Raw genomic sequence first — 23,762 nt, forward strand, 5'->3', positions numbered from 1 at the left:
CCACAGGAGCTGCTGATCCAGTTCTACACTGCGGTCATTGAGTCTGTTCTGTGCTCCTCCATCACAGTCTGGTATGGAGCAGCCACTAAACAGGACAGGAGCAGACTGCAGCGGACTGTACGGGCAGCAGAAAGGATCATCGGCACCCCCCTGCCCTCTATCCAGGATCAGTACCTCTCAAGAACCAGGAATCGGGCAGGGAAAATCATCACAGACCCCTCACACCCTGGACACAGACTTTTTGATCTGCTGCCCTCTGGCAGACGGTACAGAAGCCTGCAGACCAGGACCACCCGACACAGGAACAGTTTCTTTCCCCTCGCCATCTCCCTTCTTAACAGTTGACCTGTCACACTGCTCCCACTGCCAGACTGCAGCTGCACCTTATGTACATTTTGTAGTATTCATTCCACCTCATTCATTTCTGTATTTTTATGTATATAAGTTTAGATTCGTTATTTATAGTTGGTTACACAGCTTTGTGTATGTATGTGTAATGTGTATATATAGACACGTATGTGTGTGTGTGTGTGTGTGTGTGTGTGTGTGTGTGCGTGTGTGTGTGTGTTTTACATTGCTATGCTTGAGAGCCACCATCTACCGGAACCAAATTCCCTGTATGTGTCTGCACATATACTTGGCCAATAAACACGATTCTGATTCTGATTTAGTAGCCTATTAATTCCAAAAATCCAGTGATGGTGGTGGTGGTAAAGATGGAAGCAGTTTTAATTAACAAGCAATGTAAAGCATATCAGAAATATATATATTTTTAAGAACCCCACTAACATAGAAATAAAGTTTGGGATGCAAATTTTTATATTTAACATCCCATGATGGCTTTACGTGAACTGGTAGTGTTTATATGGTTTATTTTATTTAACCTAGCTGTGTTTGGGAGTCTCGTATATTATGCATATCATCATCATCATCATCATCATCATAATAATAATAATAATAGATTGCATTTATATAGCGCTTTTCGAAACCCTCAAAGCGCTTTTACAATACCACTATTCATTCACTCTCACATTCACACACTGGTGGAGGCAGCTACAGTTGTAGCCACAGCTGCCGGAATGAAACCGGAATGAACTATGAAACAAAAATATATATAAGGAATAAGAAAATAAATATACACTTAAGACTTAAGGTGAGTTTAACTTTTATACCTATGTGTTACCCTAACATTATGGACAGCACACCCGCTTTTGCTGAGAATGAAACCGTGTGCTTTTCAGAGTTTCATTAAGACAGATAGTGACAGTTTCTATTTTCACTTCACTCACCATATGGCGCTCAACTCTCCGCTGATTACTTGCGTTATCTCACACCACTTTAGTCGCAACCATTAGCTTACGGGGAGGGGTGTTTGTTCTTTTGTATCAATGTATCAAAAACAAATAAACCTATTAACGAATTATTTTATGATGAAGGGATTTTAAACCTGTATCTGTTGAAAATAAAGTTGAAAAACATTAAGTTATTCAACCAAGTGAGTAATTACAAGTAAGTACCAACCCCTCCTCTGTGGTTTCGTCTTTTACCGGAAAGGTCCTTGTTTACAGCACAGCTCTTGCTTCACGTTAGCATCGGTGATTTGACAAGAAGGAAACGGGATTTTTTATTTATTTTTTTACTTTTAAAGCAGTTCGCAAAACTCGTTGAATTAATCTGTGGTACACTTCGACTGGCATGGTTGTTTGGAGGCGGAAAAGCTACCGACAAGGGCAGCAATGACAAGCTTGCTAACGTAGCGCTAAGGTTAGCTTGCTAGGCAACTGACGCTAGCTAACTTGTCACTAAGTGGTGCATGCAGTTTACTGAAACAGGTACCGGTATGTCAACTTAACTCTATAACAAGTACTCGTGTCTGTTTCTTTACTGACAGGCACTCGCACTGCCACGTATCACGCCTGGCTTGCTTAGTTTATGACTTGAGTGGCTGCTCTTAAAGAACGACCGCGGTCATGGGTGCGGAGAGCAGCGCGGTGCGGAGCTGCACCCTGGAGGAGCCGCTCCTGACTCTGCCCACCGGACCCACCATGTACTCGGCGGTGCTCCAGGATGGAAAGCCCGCTTCTGTGTTTGTTCACAAACGTGGCAATGAAGACAAAGTCAACAAAGCTGCCAAGGTGTGTAATTTCCAGATGTCGCTGCTCGCCTTTGCCGTCGCCCATGTGCATTATGCATGGAAGTGTGCAGCCAGCACGCTGCCATGATCATGTTGGACACAAAGTACCGCTGCAGCGTTGAGACATTTTTACCAAACTTCTCCAGTCGGTTTTCTGTCTTTTCTAAAACTCTGTAGAAAAAAAGTTCTTTAAAAAAGCGAATTAATGCATCACGTGTGATTGTGTGTGAAGTTGAGCTGTACACACAAGTGTGTAATGTGGATGTAACATTTTAAGAAAAAAAATTAACATGGTTTTGCTTAGTGGAAGAGCCCCCTCCAACTTCAGTATTCTCTGTTGTGACTTGAATTAAATAAGTGAAAGTACGAGTTTTATTGTGTCTTAACTAATTATTTGCAATTCTTACACCTGCTTAATCATCCACACATTTCACCCAGCACCTGAAGACACTGCGACACCCATGTCTACTGCGCTTCCTGTCCTGCTCAGTGCAGAATGGTGGCATCCACCTGGTGACAGAGCCTGTGCAGCCCCTGCAGCTACTGCTAGACAGTCTCTCCCCAGAGGAAATTTGTGCAGGCATCTATGACCTCCTGCAGGCACTTGTTTTTCTGCATGAGAGGGTGAGTGTTTCTACAGTCTCTGCATGATTATATCAAAGCATGTGGAAAAACAAGGTAGATGAAGATGGAGAAGGTGATTGACCCTTGGATGTCGTTCTGTTTGCATTAAACATGCATGCATATTCATGCAAGTTCCAAACTTGTCTTGCTCTTCCACCAGGGTAAGTCGAGCCACAACAACATCTGTATTTCATCTGTATTTGTCAGTGATGATGGTCATTGGAAACTGGGAGGGATGGAGACTGTCTGCAAGTTCTCTGAAGCAACTCCTGAGGTAAGAAGTGCATTAAGCCATATGGGCAGTCATGTGAAAAATAAAGTTTGAGAAGAATTCTTTACTGTCCTGTAGAAAAACTAAGTAAATATCATGATTCAGTAGCTTGTAGCTTTCTCAGTCTTTTACATCATAGTGAAAGAATATTGACCCACTCTTTGTACAACTCTTTTTACAACATTGTTTCAGTTCATTGAGGTTTGCAGGCATTGGCTTAGGAGATGATGTCAAATTTCAATTGATTTAAGGTCTAGACTTTGTTTTTGTTTGTTTGTTTGTTTGACAACTACTTGAAGTTTTAGCTGTTGGATAGAGTTGGTCTTTGGTACACAGAAAAGCTCATGGTTGACACAATGACAGCAAAGTGCCAAGGTCATGTGGTTGCAGAGCAAGTCAAAATCATCATCCCTCCACCACTGTGCTTAAAAGTTGGTTTGAGGTGTTTGTGCTGATGAGCTGTTTTTAATTTTTGCTTGATGCGATTCTGTGCATTATAGCTAACCATTTCCACTTTGATATCATGTAGCCAAAGCACATACCGTAAATCCCGGACTACAGAGCGCACCTGATTAAAAGCCGCATGCTCTGATTTTAGAAAGAAAATCAATTTTGTACTTGTACAGGCCGCACCGGATTTTAAGCCGTATGCGTTTCACTTGTAATATGAGATTTACACAGAAATATTACACGTGAGGATTAATCCGTAAGGTAACATAAACATGGTAACATACAAAAATACATACTGCAAATGCTTTCTTTCCTCGAACAGCGCCTGTAACGCGGCTACCTTTAAGTATACGTACGTATCGGTAACACACAAATTACGTCGCTTATGGTTTTTTACGGAACAGTACACAAACAACATTACGTCTCTTAACAACCGGTAAAAATATATACCGTATATATACTACTTATCAATTTTATTGGTCTACTGTTACCAGGCAAAATGTTTTTGGCTGAATGAAAAACAATATGCATTAGCCGCACGTCAGTATAAGCCACAGTGTTCACAGTGTGGGGGAAAAAGTAGCAACTTATGACCTGAAAACAACGGTAATAGTGGTTAAGCTGTTTTCTAATCATACTGTCATAACATGCTAACTGATATTTGAGAAAACATTTTGTATGACTGTAATACCACAATTCAGTCCGTGTGTGTTCACTCAACTAATGCTAAGTTGGCAAAGATTTATCCAAACATTGAGCTATTTTTCTTGCAATGTATATACAGTTCAGCAGTTTTAATGCACTTTTTTTTTAGACTGTTTGAAGACTCACTCTGTAAAATATCAGGTTTATGTTAAATTTTGGCTATTCCTAAACTCCTTAGTTCCTCACAAGCATCCAGAATGCAAGAGAGGCCAGCTATATTCCTCCAGAAGAGCAGGTAAGCAGGTTAAAGTTAATGATTGACAAGAAGCACTTCCCACTGTGTTGACAGGTTTTCAAGAAACATTTTCTTGACAGGTGGAGGGTTTTAAAATCCTTCCTGATAAACATGCTCACTCTCGGGACTGTTACTCTTTTGGGATGATGGTGGAGTCTCTTATTCCCCTCCTTAATGGCTATGGTAAGGAGAGGTGACCTTGAATATCACATTTCATTTTTTCAGGTTTAACCTGCATGTACATTATCATATGCTTGCACTGTTGTTTTCAGTGTCACAGGAGCTTGCTGCCAGCCTGACAAAAACACTGCAGGCAGGCCTGCTGAACTCTGACCCCATGTCGCGGCCGCCACTCAGTTCCTTGCTCACCAATGACTTTTTCAGGTTTGTGTGGTCAGGTTTGATTTGTAGTTATCATTAAATACTCAGAATGTTTTGTTTTTTTTTGTTTTTTAAGCAAACATTATTTTTCTGTGAACAGGAATGACTTTCTGGAAGTGATGAATTTTCTGAACAGTCTCACCCTAAAGACAGAAGAAGAGAAGAATGAATTCTTTAAGTAAGAAATAATGTAGTGATCTTGTTACAGGTTATATGTGGACTTTTTTCACAGATAGAATTTTCTTTAACTTGTATTATGGTATATATATTCTCCTTACGTAGTGTTTTATGTTTTTTAGGTTTCTTCTAGACAGAGTCCAGAACCTCCCTGAAGAGTTGATAGCTACACGCCTTGCTCCCAAACTCCTTAACTCTCTCGTTTTTGCAGAACCCATGGCTGTAAAAAGCTTCCTGCCTCATCTTTTAAGGCCAAAGAAAGGTGAGATTGCATTTGAACAAAAATTGGCTTCTGATAACCAGATCTTATAATCCCATTTTCTGAGAGGAAGCCAGAACTTAGTATTTGCCTGACAGGCACAAATGTTATATGAAACTTTCTTTATTTCACCTTTGTGGACAGATAACAGTGGTGGTGGTAGCAGTGAAGATTGCCTGCTGTCTATGTCCCTTTACCGTAAGCATGTGATTCCTCAGCTTCTCAAACTCTACAAGGTCAATGAGGAACATGTCCGAATCGTGCTGCTGACCCACATCCACCTTTACGCTGAGTTTTTCTCCCACGATGAACTCAAAAACCAGATCCTACCTCAGGTGGGGTGTTACTTTAGAAGCAAACTTTTTTGTTGTTGTTCTTGTTGTCAAAAAAAACGAAGACAGTTGAAGCTGAATAGTTCAGTATTTTGGAAAATGTTTAAACCAATAAACAAATTTTTTTTTCTTTAGTCTTACTTAAGAAGCACCAGACGGGGAGATTAGGTAATAGCTTAAACAGGGTGAAACAGGCAACCCCAGAAATTGTAACCAATTTAATAATGATAACAATAATAATAATAATAATAATAATAATAATGTATACTTTATTGATCCCTGTGGGGAAATTCCTCTCTGCATTTAACCCATTCACTCAGTGAAGCAGTGGACAGCCATTGCGCGCCTGGGCGGCAGTGTGTAGGGACGGTACCTTGCTTGGGGGTACCTCAGGGTAGCTGTTCAGGGGAATCGAACCCCCGATCTTCCGATCACAGGGCCACCACTTTTATCACACCAATTTTATCTAACGTCTAAAGCTTGAGAACAAAATTCAAATGAAACTATCTCTTAAGTATATTATCTTGTCTATTACTCTCTTTAGGTTTTGTTAGGAATGAGAGACACCAGTGATTCTCTGGTTGCCATGACGCTGCAGAGTCTGGCGGTGTTGGTGCCCTTGCTCGGGGCTCAGGTGGTTGTTGGTGGAGAGAGAACCAAGGTCTTTAAACGCACCACACCTAACTTTACCAAGTCTACAGAAGTGACCCCTGAAAGTAAGCAACGTTGTCTATAAATGTCAATGAAAGCACCTCTATCTAAATAATAACTAAACAGTGCAAGACAGCACAAGTCTTGTATTGCGATAACTAATTTATTAACAAAATTGTATGTCTAAGTTTTTTGGATAAAGACACTTTTTTTGTAGTTATGCCTCTGCAAACCACTGCAGTGGATTTTAAATCAAACAGTCAGCTGCAGATTTTCAGCTTTTACAAAAGTATTGCATAAACTGTTTAGTAATTACTGGAATATTAAACGTCGACAATTTTCAGAGGCTCAAAAGTAACTGGACAAACTAAAACTGCAGTAATTTTAAATATAAGAGTTTGTTTTTGTAACTGGACAAAAATCCTTTTGCACTCAATTACTGCATGAAGTCTAGAATCCATGAACATCATCAGATGCTGTGTTTCCTCCCGTGAGATGCTCTGCTAGGTTTTATTGGAGCTGCCTGCGGTGCCTGGTTGTTTGTGGGCCTCCCTGCAATCAGTTTTGTTTTCAGTCTTCATGCTGTGTTCCGTTGGGATTAGACTGATTAGACTGACTTGGCCACTTAATGTTATCTTTGCCTTGAGATAATCTTGCGTTGTTTCAGCATCATGCTTTGAGCCATTATCCATTTGCACTGTGAGGTATCTCTATTTTCAGATGTGTGAGTGATGATGTAGCCACTTAACACGTTTTTGCTATTTCACAGATAGGTTTGTTTTGGTTTTCAGCCTAATGATGGCTTCCTTTACTTTTATCAGTATTTATTTGGATCTCATATTGAGAATTTCAAAGGAAAAACTACAAAATGCAACACTTGAGATTATCTCCTATCTCTTATCTGCTTAATTTGTCACAAAATAATGAGAAAACAGGCCTCACTTGGCCATGAAATTGGTTGTTAGTCAATTGTCCTGTTACTTTTGAACCTCTGAAAGTGGGGGATAGTTTAAAAACAGATGCAATTTGTAAACAGTTAATTCAATACTTTAGTTAAACCCCTTGAATTAAAGGTGAAAACCTTCAGCACTTCAGTTGCATGAAAAAAGACTGCAGTGGTGTATAGAAGCAAAACTGTTTAAAATGTGACTGTCCAAAACCTTCTGGACCTAACTGTATATAGAGTACATTTACATTATTGATACCATATATCAAATAAACTGAGGCTTTTGTTGTTGTTTTTTTGAGAATTTAGCTATACCATATAAAAGTGGTGCACAGAACCTGATTGTGCATTAAAGGTCTGGCATCATACAGAGTTTACTAAATAAAAACCTTAAATAAAATGCTTCATTTTACAAGTAATCTTTAAAAATCAACCAGGAACCATTACAAGAACATTTTATATGCTGGAAGCATTCCTGCAGCAGTGTGTAGTAGTAAATAGGTCCTATTTTTGTAGAGGTGTGTTTAGCATGCCGTGAGTATTATTGTCTCGTCCAAAGAAGATTACTAGTTTAGTCAGACTACCAGTTCAAACTAGAAAATCTGGATTTGGAAATTGAAATGTCACTCTAGTAATCCTTTAAGAGCTACAGTCAAGTGAGCTACTCTCATCTTACTTTACTTTTATTCTTTAGCCTCACCTGTCCATATAGTTGGAAGTTTCCACCCTCAGATGGCCCAACCCTCCAAAGTGCTGAATTTATTCCCTAGACCATCAGGGACTGAAGGCTTAGTCCTCGGTCACATGGGTAGCAAGACACCAAGGGTTATCAAGCCAGTGTCGGGTAAGAAACTCCATTCATAATATTAATTCAAATGAATTTGTTCATTTATTTAAGGTCCATTGTATAATTCTGTATTTTATTTTTTGTATATTCCAGATGTTAGTAGAAAGATGTCTCTGCCTTTGAATGGCTTTCATCAGGACAGTGAGATGGACCAACTTTCTTCTAGCCCAGAGCAGACTGACAGACTAGAAGGCACTGTGGAAGACTGGCCTGACTGGAGTGACCCTGATAGTGAGAATAGAGATGGGCATTCGGTCCAGATCCACATTCAGTCCTCAAAGGGCGCAGATCCAGTTAGCAGCCTGGCAATCACACATCAGAACACAGATGAGGAGCCGTGGGATGACTTTGAGGACACTGAACCTACCTCGGATCTCTCCCCCACAGCTCCTTTATCAGACTCAGTCATCCCTGCACCACCCAAAGGGGGCGCTGCTTCCCCATCTTCAAAACATGGTCCTGAACCACTGAGACTGGGTTCCTCTAAACCCCTTAAGTTGAGCTCAACACTGCGGCAGTCAACAAAGACAGAGGCCACTTCCTTATGGGACAATAGCTGGGCTCAAGAGAAAAGGAACTCTCAGAAATCACATAACCCCTTAAACCCCCAGTCCAAACCTACAGTGCCACAAAAAAGTAGTTCAGTAGGTCTGGGGGAGGAGTTTACTATAAGGGTGAAGACAAAGGTAGAGCAAGACCCAGAGCTGGATTTGTTTGCAGACATGGTGCCGGACATCAAGTTGTCATCTCCAGCAGTGCTGTCACTACAAGAGACTGGCGAGCGTGAAGAAGAACTGTCCACAGCATCTTCTGATAACACTAAACCTCTGCAGGTCGATTCATCCATCGATACTTTAACATTCACTGCCAAGTTTGCAGCAGTTGACCTGACTGAGGTGAGTGTCTGGTGAAAGGATGTTTTATATATTTTAATATACTGGTTCTCAGTCACAGCTGCCTAGCTGCCTGAGATTACCCTGATTTCTGAAATCTTGATTATGTTATACTTAATGCTGGTAAAATAAGTATTGAACATGTCACCAGTTTCCTAAGTAAATATATTTCTAAAGGTGCTGTTAAGATGAAATTCTCACCAGATGTCAATGACAACCCATCCAGTCCACACATGCAAAGAAATCAAACCATAGATCTCCGTAAAATGAGACAGGGAAAAAGTATTGCTGATATGAAGAAAAGAAGGCACACAACAGGGTGCTCCCCACACGATTTCAGACAGCGGACTGAAAATAATTATCAGTAGAGTTGTCCAAGAGCCAAGGACCGCTTGTGTAGAGCTACAGAAAAACATGGAATTAGCAGATACCACTCAGTATCACCCCAAAACGTGTTATAGGCGCGCCGGTCCATCATGTTCATTTCTCACTTTGCCTCTCCGAACAATGAAATGGACACGTGTGCAGAAGTTGCATTACCAGCAGGGGGATATAATATATTTAAAGTTACAAAGTTGGTAATGAGCAAAAAATGTATTAGTACATTCAAGGTCCTTAATTGTCAGAATCAATTAAGCTAGGCGCCTAATGTGTGTATGTGTATGTATATGCAGAAGCTTCAATTTGTACATGCGTGTACATTTCACATTTTGGAGAGCAAAGTGTGAAATGGCCAGTGTGTCTATTACATGCTTTGCCCTGATATCGGATTGCGGGAACAATTGTTTATAAGAAAACAAGTAATGTACTCGACCACCGTGGACTGTATGCACACTCACCACGCCATAATCTCATTTCTGAAGAAAAAGCATGTTGAAGCAAATTTAGACAAGCCTGGGAAATAATAGGAGAATATATTCTGGCCATGTTTGGAAGACAAAAGGTGTTGCATATCATGCCAAAAGTGAAGTTTGGAGATGGGAGCGTCATGGTGTGGGGCTGTTTTTTAGCATACAGCATGGGCAGCTTTGTGTAACTGAAGGAAGTATGAATGGGAAAATGCACTGAGATAAAAACCTGCTGCCATCTGCCAGGATGATGAAGATGAAATGAGGGTGTCCAGCAAGACGGTGATCCCAAAGACAGTCAAGGAAACTCAACTGGTTTCAGAGAAAGAAAATAAAGCTGCTAGAATGGCCCAGCCAGTCACCTGATGTGAATCCCCTTGAAAATCTATGGAAATGGTGCTATGGTGCTGTTTTTGTGCTTTCTATCGCCTTGTCTGTTATATGTCATATGTAGCACCAGGGTCTCGGAGGAATGTTGCCTCGTTTCACTCTGTACTGTACGATTGTCCATGGTTAAAATGACAAGAAAAGCGACTTGACTTAAAAGAACTAAAGCTCAGAGTTCATAGAAGGGGCCTAAAGAACCTTCTGGAAGAATGTTTGTGTGGAAGAATGGACCAAAATCACGTGCAAAGTATTCAATACATCTAAGCAAGCCTGTTCAATACTTTTCCCTGTCATTTCTCAGTATCACACACATTTTTTGGACATCTATGTTTTGATTTTCTTGCATGTGTGGATTGGATGAGTTGTTATCGATAACTGGTGAGAATTTCATGTCAGTAGCACCTTCAGAAATATATTTAGTTAGGAAATTTGCGACGTATTCAACACTTATTTTACCCGCTGTATGTGAAGCACCATCTGTGTACAATCAGTTATAAGGCATGACTGTTTTTGGAGGCCTTGTTGGTTTGTAGAACTTTTAGATATGCAGACTGTAACAAGCCTGAAAAGACAGGCTCGTTAGGCTTGGGGTGGCTGTGGCTCAGGTGGTTGAGCAGATCAGCTACTGACTGGAAGGGTTGGTGGTTCGATCCTTCCCCAGTCTGCATGCCAAGTATCCTTGGGCAAGATACTAACCCCAAGTTGCTCTCCGATGCATCCGTCGGAGTGTGAATGTGTGCGAATGCTTAGATTGCACTTAAAGAAGGAAGTGCTTGTATGAGTGGGGGTGAATGAGGCATGTTGTATACAGCGCTTTGAGTACTCTGGGAGAGTAGACAAGCGCTGTATAAGAATCCATCCATTTACTAGATGTTTTGTTTTTTCCACCGACAAATTTTACTTTTATCTAGTGACAGTAGGTTCCAACGTGACTTGAAATTCTTTTGACAGTTACACTTCTGTGTATAACTTTGGAAATTACTGCAACCTGTAACCATTTAACACAGCTGCCATGATTTTGAAGAACCTACGAGCCAGAAGACACAGAAGGGATACAAATGCATTTGTAACTTTAAAAATACTGACGGCCACCTCTCAACTTGCAAGTTGATGCACATACAGTATAAAATTCAAAATCCAAGGTGATTTTCAGAAAAACTGACCTCTGACCTTGAATTTAAGGTCACTGAGATTACCTTTTTTCAAGATTTTTAGTAGATGCACCTACTGTATGAATTTGAAAATCCTGTCACCTCATTCTCACATTCACAAACATGGGTGCCCATGCCACCTGCCCACTGTGGGGACAGTAGCCCATTAGCCTTTAACAGCTGAGGGGTAAAAAGTGACCGTCAATGACAATCATTGAGAATTAAGAATTTCCCACTATTGTAAATATTTTTCCCAGTGGATGATTGCACCTCTTCCTTTACTTCTTTTCTCTCAAAGACTGAACCAGATGGCTGGGGAGATGAAGATGACCTGAACTGGGAGGATAACGCCTGGTGATTACGTTTGATCCATTACTTCCATCTGCAGTAAAAGACTTGACCACTGGAAAACTGAAACCCATGCACCACATCTGGAGTGCCACTTCACCAACAGACCAGTAAACTGGAAGTTTAACATGATGCAGTAGGGATGGTAATGACAGGGATGGGCTAAGGCTTTTTATGTTATGTTGATTTTATCATTTTTAATTATGAGGACTTGCTTTTAAACTGGAACGATCAGCTCCTCATCAGATGGTGCTAGACTTGGACAAAATAAGCCATTTATAATTTGCCAATCAGAGGTGAATGTAATCCTGTTTCATCTGCTCTGCTCTTATTTTTTTTTTTTATGGGTTATTTTCACTAGTGGCATAAAGAAACGTTTTGGAGACACTGGGTCTTCCCAAAAAGAGTCAGATTGATTAACTGAAGGCTTGCACTTTGAATGAATGTGAAATCAGAATTGCATAATTTATTAGTAGCTTTTGGGTTGATGGTGAAATAAAGTAAAACTTACTGTATCAAATGTGTTTACTGTTTTGTTTTACAGTACGATATTTCATACAGTGACCCAGCCAGGAAAGACTATCGACGCTATAGCTAAAAGAAATGAAATGCTTCAAGTTTCAGAAACAGGTTTAATAAAAAAAAGAACAAAGATAAACTTTTTTTTTTTTTAAAAAAGAGAGAAACCATTTTCAATAGCAGCAAAAGTTGTGGGGACTTTGTGGGTTTTCCATACAGAAAGCAAACACCCTGAGATGGAAAAAAAAAAAAACTATCTCGAGCTGCTGGGTCTGACTGTAGTGATGTGGGTTAGGAGAGTCTGGAGCTCCTGTAGTCTGGAGTCCAGCCACTGTGGAGGTGGTGCACTACTGTTAGTTTTACCATCAGTGAGAGCCTGAAGGGCTTTTAAAGCACTCTCAGCTGTCTGGATATAGCGGCTGTATTCCTGCTCTGCGCTGTTCTCCTGTCGAGCTCTCTTAGGGCATGGCTGAGAGGGATGAATAGTTAAAGAAAAAAATAAAGGTCTTGTTAATTAAACTGGTATTTATATAACATGATTCACGTTCTATAGTACTTAGTAGGACACAGTTTGAACCTGGAGAGCAAAATCTTGTGATAAAAATATCAAAAACACAAATCTTGCCCACTGCCATATTTATGAATATCTGACAAAGCTGACTTCCAATCAAACAGTCACATTGAAGTTGGATGCGTTCACTCAAATCTTTCACTGCTAAACAAAGTATTTGGTTTTTTATGCTTAGCAAAATAAAACTGATTCTGATCATCTCTGACATCCAATAAAATACGAGAATCCAGGCTGCTTTTGTGCAATGTGCACTGTCTCCTTATGCTCTGGTAGCTTTAATTTAATATAAGCCTGCTACTACTAATATGAAACGTGTATGTGAGACATGACTGTGCATGAACATGCATATTCAGAAACACTGAATACATTTCACGTTGATTAAACTAACCTCTGAGTCTGGAACAACCTCAGAAGGTGGTTTGTTGAAAGGCTTTTCTTTGCTACACTCCAGCTTCTCATTGTGTTGCTTGATGTGTTGTGTCTCATGTTTGAGCCTCTCCAGCCGTAACTCATTGCCTTCCTGCGCATTCACCGTCTGCAGCAAAAGAAATGACGACTTCACCATGCTTCGTTTTTATATACATGTTCATGAACAAATAATAGATTTCCCATACCTTGCTAAGATAATTAACCACTTTGGTTTTGGTTTCTTCGACACTCAAACTCTGAGAGATTACTTCTTCATGGTTTGTATTCTTTGACGTCAGAAGGATATATCAAGGTTACGTTTAAGCTTCAACAGTGTATGAATTTAATGTAATATAAAAATTATGTTAGACTTATATAAATTAATACCTCTGCAAATTGAGAAAAGGCCTCCAGGGTGTGCTGGTGCAACAGCCAAGACTCGTCAGCCAAAAGGACTCCAAACAGGCCACTCAGCCTCGGAAGAATTTGACTCTGGAACCAAAACGGGTCATAACTGAGAAAATGCTTAATTTGTTTCTATTATTTTTATTTTAAGAAAATAAAAATGGTTATTATCATTTGCTTCTTATCACAAACTTTCCTTTATACAACAAAATGTGTGTATCCATCTATCTGTCTATATATAGAAGGAGGGAAATATAGAGGAGACTTGCAGGCTCACAGCTTTAGGAGCAACCATAAGCAACAACAGAAGGCTAAAGAAGACAATAGAAAGACAAGTAAACCAAAATTAAAATCATCATTTGTAAAAAGTCTTTTATCACCTGGCTGTCAGGAGGGACAAAAATCTTCCCCAGAGAGCAGAGAAACTCCAAAGCAGCCAGCAGTAACCAATCTGCACACTTCTGAGAAACCACAGCATCCAGACACACCAGAGCCTGGGATAACACACACACACATCAATAAATTTATTCTGCCCTCTTTAAATGTTAACGTGACGGCCAACAACACACCTGACAAATCACGTGAGGTTCAATGTGCTTCACTAAAATGGCCGACAGTGACAAGAGAAGCTGCAGCGTCCACTGGAGCACAGGGTGGGTCTGCAACTACAGCATGGCAGGTTACAGTTTACTGGTCTTGCATCTTCTCATTTACTCCACCTGTTTGTGCGTGTACCGTTTGTTACCTGGTCTGGACTCATTCGTAACCAGAGCTGTGTGACTATCCCCACAGAAGACAACACACACTGCTCTTCGGGAGAGGACTGGCCTCGAACCACCGATAGGAGAGACATCAGCACTGCATTCTGGTAACAGGAGGAACTTTGTAAATACATTTCTTTCATTCACAAAAGATTATGTTTTCATGGACTGATCAGTAATAAAAACAACCATTAACCATTCTGTGTTAGTAATCTCAGCTGCGTAACTATTACTCACTGGAAGCTCTGAGTTCATAGGCCAACAATGGAAAGGTCACTAACAGTCTATTGCAGGAAAAAGGTTATCACAGTCCAAACATCATTTATTGCTGATAATCAAGCTGCCATCGTCACGGCACAAGTACAAACGATGCTGCAGCCTTGCCCCTAATGTTTGTACATCAAATAACTGTCTTTGTTGCATGCAAGGCTATAATAATAAGGATGAATGAGTACAAGTTTATTTTTGACTTTTGTTTTGTCCTTTGCACAAACAATAAAAGGCCTTCACTTGATAAAACCATGCTAAAAAGATTCAGCGATGGGGTGCAAGACTCCCATTACATCCCACTGCTAAGGTTGTCCTTACCACTTTGCCGACTTGTCCCAGTTTGTATCCTCCATTCTGCCAGTCAGCCAGCACTTTTTGAGTTAAACCAGTGATTTCTGTCACTACTTGCCGGCAGATGTCCTGAGAAAAAGCTCTGAGGAGAACATGGTGCCAAACTCGAAGGTTTTCCATCTCAGAGGGTGGAAAATGTGACACCAGCTCCATCTGTGAAAATAAATACATAAGATTATGGGAGAAGACATTATTTATTAAGATTATTTTTTTATTCATTGAAGTTGTTTCTATTGATTTCTTAAGCATGATCTAAACCCAGAAAACGTCACTCTACTCCAAATTATATGGAAGGTACAAGGATTCACTGAGCTTATGTTAACAGGGACTACATCTTAATTCGACTGAATGTGGGACTTCAATTACAAACTCATATGTGAGAATGTTGCTCATCACTCCGGTAAAGTTTCAGAAGCGTGTGTAGCATCAGTGCTGCTCTGCTGTCCAGCATTTTACATGTTTGTCTTTGCCTCTAATTGGCCCCAATAAGAAAAAACACCAGCTTTTCAACCATTTTAATGTTTAAATATGAATCCATGTATTTCATTATTTGTAAATTAAGCAAAAGTCTTTGTGTGATTTACTTTAATACAGTGTGGGCTGACTCTCTAGCATAATTCCTATTTCCCTGAAATCTTTCCCCACTGCTCCTGGGGATTCTAACCTGGTGGTTCGGCGTCATAAGAAAAACCATGCGTTTTAGCAGCGTGCCCAGATGTGATGACTGGTAACAATCGGTGCCACATGCTTTCACCTGAAAGAGAAGAAGGGGAGCAGCAGGGAGGGGTGATGAACAGCTGAGTGAAAGCACCAAAACAAACAGGTAAGAGAAAGGTTAGCCTGTGACGTCCAGCTTAATCTGACAATCTGCCTGTTTAAACAACTGAGACATTATTTTTTGAGGAGTGATGCATGAGACAAAGACTGAGAGGGGCTGTCGGGCCATAGTTAAAGTATTTTAGAGACTCTCCAAACTAATGAAGGCAAGATTCAGATGTAGGATTACACTCCTAATCTTGTGTGTTCTTTTCCTTTACCGCAACTGCATTTAGATCTGTGCACTACTGAAAGTGACACATGAATTATTATGATTGAATTCATTAATAATTGTTATTATTATCAGCTCCGATCTATTTCATTAGTTTCAAAATGTTGTGAAGTACTGTCTGCTGTGACTTCTCACTTTCAAATCAATATGTTTGTGCGTTGTGCATTTTGCCGGTCTCCACATACCAGTTGAGCAATAAGGAGGACATGATGTAGGCAAAGCTCTGCTGTCCCATACCTGTCAGCACAGATTTAAAAGGGGACAAAAAAAAAACATTTGATTCAATTAATAAACAAAATCTTCACAAGCAATATCTGAAATTAGTCTAAAGGTCCCTCATAGCAAAACAAAAAGACCCAAAAAGTAACATTACTCTTCATCCTCACCGTGCTGTAAAGCACCAAACATCTGCTGCCAACACAGCTGTTTGAGTATCAGCCTGAAGTACAGCTTCAACCAAGCAACATTCCTGAGAAGAGGAAATAAAGAAGAGGGGAAGTCAGATAAACCGGAGAAGGGTGGGAAAATTGAAAAACAAAAACAGAAAACACGCATAATACTGAGCTATCACAGAAACACGAAAGAATAACAAGCTTTTAATCAAGGGAAATCCTGCAGTGACACACTGCTAATGGTCACCACGAGATTACACACAACCTAATAATGTATTTTCAGTCTTTAACAGTGATTAATATAAAGAGCTTATGATCACATAATGTTTTAGAATAAAAATTAGTTTAAATACGAATCCTTTTATTTTTGTTTTTATTTTGCAATTTATTCTATTTTACTTTATTTTTTATGTATACTGTAAAAGTAGATCTATTGCTGTATATTATTGTTAGTATGTTTAAATATAAATACTTGGCACAATCACCCATTTAGAAATTGTTGTGTATGGTCTGGGGTCAGGTTAGGTTCAAGTGAGGCTTTGTCCTGATTGGATACTTTCTGAAATCTTTCTTCTTGACCAAGCTAATAACGTCCTTGTTGTTTGCGAGTACTGCACCCACAGTTCAAGTAAGTTCTGTTTGTATTAAACATGTTGATATTTTGACAGAAGCAGCTAGTATAAACCGTGGCACAGGAGGTTGGGAAGCGCATCTGTAACTGGAAGGTCCCCGGGCTCTCTGTCCTGGTCGTTGTGTCCTTGGGCAAGACACTTTACTGGTGTTGGCCAGAGGGGCCGATGGCGCGATATGGCAGCCCCAGGGCAGCTGTGGCTACAACTGTAGCTTGCCTCCACCAGTGTGTGAATGTGAAAGTGAATGAATAGTGGAATTGTAAAGCGCTTTGGGTGCCTTGAAAAGCGCTATAGAAATCCAATCCATTATTATAAATAACATATTTCACTCCTTGGCAGAGGCTGGGTTTGATTTATTCCCAGGACTACCGGATGGAGATTAAAATGATACAATCATGGTATCATCTGTCAATTCTAAGGTTCTATATATCAGGGCATAGCAAACACAATTTTGGTCCTTAGAATGTCTTATAGTTTGTTTTGTTTTCTCACACACACACACACACACAAACAAACACACACACACACACACACACACACACACACACACACACACACACACACGTGAACTCCAAGCGAACCAAAATGCATCACTACAAACCACATGAGAATGTTCCCACCGCTCATTGGCCAGATGTATCTGGGGCGGGAGCAACAAAAGTAAATACAGGAAGATGGTGCTGTGCTGTGGACTATTGGAGAACACAGAATTTACATTCAATTAACTCTTCAAACCTCAGTCGGCACGTTACATTTTAAAGTTCACAGCAATACAGTTACAAAAGAGCTGAACAAGTATGTACTAAGCAAGTTTGTTTAATATTGAGAAATTGTCTCTCTTAAAAGAACATTGCAGTATGGCTTCGGTTTGGAAAATGGCTGAAAAATCTGAAAAACTGTGCATTGGACAGACAAGCCAAACCAAATGGAGATGTTTGATCATGAATCACATTTTGTAAAAACCAAATACAGCATCACAGCACTCTCACTTCATACCAGCTGTCAGGCACAAGTGAAGGAGTGATGAGTTGGGTTTGCTTTGCCAGACTGCACGGCTGTGGTGTAATGTCACGTGCTGTTCATCTCAGGTTGTATTTCATTTTTAAACCTGTTAAGTAGTAGCTTTTAATTATTATTACTTCCTGATATGTCACACCATATCATTAACAAATAATGTAATTTATTTTCCCATGACTGTATGCTACCTCGTGGTCTTCACATTTAAAGTCCACAACAAATGAAACATCACATCAGATTAACAGTTTTAAAGTGTCCCTTATGCATTAAGTGGAACAGTATAAGAGCCATTCTGCTAGTATTGCTTAAAACAGTGTGTGTTGTTGTGTTGACCTCACCAGTACACGGAAGTATTCAGGTGGAAGCCAAGCCACACTGGCACAGAGGTGCACACAGATGTGTTGATGCAGAGTGACTTGGACTTGTGCCTGACCCTTCAACATCACCCCAGGCAACAGCACTGGGACCTTACGCTCAGTATAGCAACGCCGGAAACTAGTGAAGATGGCCTGGAAGAGAGGAAGCCTAGGGACAAAGATGACACACTGAAGGACATAAAAACACTACACAACAAAAGAAGCTATTTTCTACTTTAAATTCAGCACACATAAATGTAACCTTTTCCAAGGCTGCTAACTAATATACTTGTTCCTAACAGCTGAAAAGAGATTGCTCCATGTGGGATGTAATTATTATAACTTTACTGCATATTAAAAATAAATTGATAGTAAAACCGTAAAGGCTAAATTGATATTCATAATTATTCAGCTACACTGGAGTTGCATTTAATTGCACTGTGAAAACATGAAAAGTACAATTAACTTTGTGAACCAAACAAGTCAATAATAGATCAATATTAATAACTCATAAAACTAGTAAATTTTACTAATAAGTCCTTCAATAAAACAAGTGTTTTAAAGTTTTTACTGTTCATTAAATCATCTAAAACCATTATTACCTGATATTTTCTTCTGAAAACTGATTCCCTGCATACCAAAGCTGCAGCACCTCCTCAGGTTGGCCAGCCAGCTGTCCCATGACGCTCACCAGCAACAGACAGTGCGGAAGCTCATGTTCAGGACTTAAACCTGTAGACAGTATTTTGTACAATCTCTAACAGTCAGCATCTACAAACATTATAGCGACATCACAACAAAATACAAATGTAACAAAGGTCAGCTTTCAGTTAAAGTTTTGAAAGCAACCGTGGTGACATTGGGCCCTCAGGCCACCCTCATGAAGTCTGTTTCTGTGCACCTCTGTTAATTTCATTAACATCAAAGCAGCTGAAACTGATTCAACAATCCACTTCTTAACTGACCATATCAATATCACAGAGATTTAAGTGACTTGATGGTATAACGTGATTAAAAAGTGTTCCTACGACCTTTTTTGAGCAGCGTACTATGTGTCATATGCCAGTGGAATGTCATTAGTGCACAAACTGTAATTGTTGAGTTTAAAAAGTCACTACTGTATCATGAAAATGTCCAAGAAGATAAACCTTTCACTTACGCAGGTCTTGCTGGAGGACAGCTTCAGCAAAAGGTCTTAAAGGCAACAGCTGAAGCAGGATGGCATCCATGGGAACAAGAGCTGCTGCATTTAGCTCCTGAGACAAAGCTATGGGCAGTTCTGGAGTGCACAAGCTGGGAGGGAATTTACTGAAAGACACCAGCCACATTGTTATAATCAGTATTAAACATAAACTAAAAACTGTGACTTGTATCCATTTATTTTTTTAAATGACATGTAAACAACCGATACCTCGTGATCTGGAGGTAGAGCTGGTGGAAGCAGCTACAAGATTTTGTTAGAAAAAATTTGAACTCCTGTTAAAAGGATAAAAAGAAGAAATGTGTTTTAGAGATAAGATACAAGACAGCCCAACATTTTTATGCTGTAAAAAAACACCTGAAATAAATCATAATTTTAACTACCTTTATGTAATGAATCAAAGTGTTGGCAAAAAATCTGCACATCTTTGCACTTTTTTGGAACAGCTTGTATTCTGGACTTTGCGTGGCCTCCTATAAAAAGAGAACAGCATCGATACAAAAGGTCCCCGGGGTGACCCTACACTTTTATAAAGAAACCGAAGTCCTTCTTTAAGTACAAAGGGTTACAGCACAGGAAACACTCAGCATTTGCTCTGTCATTGTTGTGACTCCAGTTGGCATCAAGTCACTAAAGACACAAATATGCTGAGCTGCAATCTTTGCATATAATACAAACTGACATTATTTTAGAGGTAAACAGAGGAAGAGAAAGAGAGAGAGAGAATTACAATATACATATGTTTATAATTAGAGGTTTTCTACCTGTAGGCCAGCATGTTTAATCTGTTCAGCCAGCTCCACACAGCTGTGGAAGGATGTCAGCAGGTTGTCAACAAGGCTGCTGCTGATTTCACTGTGATGTAGATGCTCCTCAACCAATGACTGGTACTTCAGACTCGTTCTGAACAAAATAACAGCCCGTTCAAAAAGTTATAACAACCAATAAACTCCCCCAACTCTTAAAACTAAAAATTCATCGAGTTAACTGTAAAGTTTAATGACACTGATTGCACTAACTTGATGAGGAACTTCCACGTATTTGCATGCAATGCTACATCCAGGTTGGAGATAACAGAGCAGATATCCAGCAGACTATGAATCACTGAGGAAGATGAAAAATATGTCAAATGAACTGAAGATTGCATTAAGATTCAAGAGCACAGAAAGTGAGAAAATATGAAACACATAGTGATGTTTACCAGCACAGACAACTGAACACACCTGTAACAATATCAGAGACGTCTTCATCTGAGGCGCTGTTGTCAAGGCAGATCTTATCCAGCAGCTCTAAAAGACCCTTTTGAAGCGAATAAGCCTCCTTGAATAATCCCTGGAGCAAGTCAGCCACAAGGGACAGACGGCCACAGTAGACCACCTCACTGTCCTGTGGACAACAGACAGAATATGGTTGATCAATTCTGTTTTCTTCAGATAAAGCTCTTTAGGGGTATAAATCAATTTAAAATTAACTGTAACTACTTTTATGTTCTTTTGCATTGCTAAGTGGTTACATTTCTTGCTGCAGTATGATGGGATGCTTTTCAAATCTGTTTTCAGTCAATTTCTTGCACTGATGACACATTTGGTGTAAACAAGATGAGGAAAACTTAAGAATTTTCTGTAGAATTATTTTCAATCACTTAAATTTGACAGATATTGTGTTTGAAACAAATATTAAAAATCCTAATTGCACTACTCAGATTAGTGTCAGCATTTAGCTGTGTATAACTTTAATATAAAAATTTCTGTAATTAACCACTTAGTACATTCTCAGCAGCCACTAAAACATAGTCAGCTTGGTTATTAATATTAATGTTATAAAACTAAAACACATGCAGTGACAGAACACCTGATTTATAAAGATAACAGCTACCAGCAAACTAAATATTCTGACCTTGCAGTGCTGAAACGTTTCTTTCAGAATTTTTAGGATACAAGCTGGTAGCGAGCGGATAGAATCCAGGTCAGGGGCTTCCTCCAATGAGCCAACATGACGCACACAAGTGGATAGTGCATCTATTATCTGCATCATTGCCTGAAAAAGAGAACAGAATCTTGTCACAATATAATCCAGGGTTTAATTTGGGAGAAAATTTAGAGCAATGCACATTATATGGCATGTAAAAAGTTGTATGGGTTCCACTGTACCATTTTGAAATGCACTGTGTTGCAATACCTGCAGTATATTCCTCAGTAAGGCACAAAGTTCAGTGTTTTGACTTGAAAGTCCACCGACTTGGTCCATGATTTCTTTCATCATGCTGTCAAACATCGTCACAGCCTGAAAACATTTGAGTTTTTTTTTTTTTTTTCAAAAAGATTAAAGAAATACATTTTTAAGGAAAAAATATGGAAATACAGCAGTTATTCAAAAGTAGTCAATAGTTACTTGTATCAACAATCTGATAATAAAAGAGCACTGTATCTACTTTTTTTTAAACAAATGCCATAGATGGTATTCACATATTATGCAATTATCAGGATACCTTTGGTAAGATCTTGGAGAAGCATTCGTCCTCCAAGTCTGGCAAACCAATATGAGGGAGGAACATGTCCGTAATTATCTTCAATATACCTGTAAAGGTGTCATATTATACTTAAACAGCAAGTCCTACCAAAGTTTGTAATTATTAAGTGTGTAATTAGGAAACTCACGTATGTGATCATCCCAGCTGTCAGACTGACAATGCAAAGAGTGAACACAGTTAAGGGAAAAAATGCATTACAGGGTGATTTCCAATATAATGCCGACCTACCTATTTTATCATTTCAGCTACAGGATTAATGTTATTTTTTGGTTATTTTTCCAGTGTTGTAATGGAGACAGGTGACACTATGAACCATACAACGCTGAAACTTGGATGAAACAACAAACATTAGAGAGGATATAGTGAGCTTTGGCAGGACAGACTTGAGTTCCTGGCGGCAGGTTTCCTGACTCCACTGCACCACCTCGTCCAAGAGAGAAGTGTTGGTCTGGGACATGATGAAAGACGTGCACTGCGGTCCAGGGAACAGATTTTTTTTCATCCAAGTTATCACTGATTCAGTCACTGAAAATGACTCCCAAGCCCTCTTACCAATTAGCTATTCAAGGAAATTCCTTTTATATCCATTCTGATCAGTTACAAATAGACAACTTTCCCTACTTCAGTTACTCTGCTTTGCCTAATTGAATTATAAATATCTTAAATGCCATGCAGACAGGCTTGCCTGCAAAGACAACGTTACCAGTACTTTTGTACAACAAGCTAGCGTTATAAATTCACTGAGTGCAAAGCGTCAGCTAGCTTGTCTGTTTACTGACATGTTTTGCTAACGGAAACAGGTAATGTTTTCGATGGTTAATACGTATGGCATCCTACCGCAGATACAAGTCCAGCTTCTCTTTAAGAGGTTAAATATTCACACCAGCGTTCCTAGGAGTCTTGAATTGTTGTCATTTTACGTTTTAAACGACCAAGCGGATCGGTAACTCAATCTGCGTGACACTATAGATAGCGCGCGCCGTAGTTTGAGTCGGACGTGACGTTCGACCCACGTGACTCGTCTACCCTCATTGTCATTTGTTAAAATCTTAGCTTTCAAGGAGTTCAACCAATCAGAGATCTGCTGAACTGCAAAGCGTACAACTCTGGTTTGGAGCCCACAGAGACGAAGTTAAAAGACAGGAATTTCAACAATTACACTTTTGTCGATCTTTTCTGTACACATGCACATACTAACATGTTACTTACTAACATGTTACTAATGTTGCTGAACTGCAGAGCTCCTTCAGTGACAGACTGCTGCATCCTAGATGCATGAAGGAGCGTTTCCGCAGGTCCTTCCTCCCTGCAGCTGTCAGACTGTACAATCAGATCTGCTCCCAACAAACATAGATGTTCACATCTGCGCTGTAACTGCAATAAGTTAATTAATCGATTCGCACTACAACCTGCTTTGCCTCTTATCTGTAGTTATTTTTATTTAATTTAATAACTGTACAGTACTCTCTGTATATAGTAACCACTGTCCTTGATGTAAATATGTAAAAATTGTGTATGTTTCTGTTCCGTGTCCTGTGTACTGTTTGTTTGTATATGCGTCTTTTTGGCTGCTGTTACAACCAAATTTCCCCTTGTGGGACAATTAAAGGATTATTCTATTCTATTCTATTCTACTTATAGGTTAACATTTATAAAACTCAT

At 39.6% G+C, this 23,762-nt stretch overlaps 2 protein-coding genes across 4 annotated transcripts; one reads left to right on the forward strand and one right to left on the reverse strand.

The window, feature by feature from the left end:
- The first annotated feature begins 1,522 nt into the window (after positions 1–1,522).
- Positions 1,523–12,435, forward strand: scyl3 (SCY1-like, kinase-like 3). Its single transcript, XM_084921118.1, has 14 exons — positions 1,523–1,764; positions 1,892–2,135; positions 2,573–2,758; positions 2,919–3,032; positions 4,363–4,419; positions 4,500–4,602; positions 4,692–4,803; positions 4,901–4,978; positions 5,100–5,239; positions 5,381–5,571; positions 6,113–6,284; positions 7,860–8,009; positions 8,106–8,908; positions 11,590–12,435. The coding sequence occupies exons 2-14, from the start codon at positions 1,971–1,973 to the stop codon at positions 11,647–11,649; spliced, it is 2,331 nt and encodes a 776-aa protein (XP_084777244.1). The 5' UTR covers positions 1,523–1,764; positions 1,892–1,970; the 3' UTR covers positions 11,650–12,435.
- On the reverse strand, positions 12,252–23,113 carry firrm (fignl1 interacting regulator of recombination and mitosis). Of its 3 annotated transcripts, XM_084921115.1 has the most exons (25): positions 22,938–23,112; positions 22,462–22,572; positions 22,228–22,267; positions 22,059–22,147; positions 21,749–21,853; positions 21,467–21,607; positions 20,794–20,956; positions 20,590–20,674; positions 20,335–20,473; positions 19,954–20,043; positions 19,781–19,845; positions 19,529–19,677; positions 18,972–19,101; positions 18,352–18,538; positions 16,359–16,441; positions 16,158–16,209; positions 15,589–15,678; positions 14,892–15,077; positions 14,288–14,407; positions 14,112–14,207; positions 13,923–14,036; positions 13,525–13,629; positions 13,344–13,424; positions 13,118–13,264; positions 12,252–12,627 (listed from the first exon to the last, which is right to left on the reverse strand). In XM_084921115.1, exons 2-25 carry the CDS (start codon positions 22,555–22,557, stop codon positions 12,412–12,414), a joined length of 2,769 nt encoding a protein of 922 aa, XP_084777241.1. In that variant the 5' UTR covers positions 22,558–22,572; positions 22,938–23,112; the 3' UTR covers positions 12,252–12,411. The 3 variants fall into 3 exon arrangements, with proteins under 3 accessions (XP_084777241.1, XP_084777240.1, XP_084777243.1); XM_084921114.1 differs by having other exon boundaries at positions 22,462–23,112; XM_084921117.1 differs by lacking the exon at positions 13,344–13,424 and having other exon boundaries at positions 22,462–23,113.
- Between the last annotated feature and the right edge of the window lie 649 nt (positions 23,114–23,762).

The sequence above is a fragment of the Perissodus microlepis genome, chromosome 23 (genome assembly GCF_051167445.1).
Source record: "Perissodus microlepis isolate ML-2025 ecotype Zambia chromosome 23, ASM5116744v1, whole genome shotgun sequence".
Classification (NCBI taxonomy): Eukaryota; Metazoa; Chordata; class Actinopteri; order Cichliformes; family Cichlidae; genus Perissodus; species Perissodus microlepis.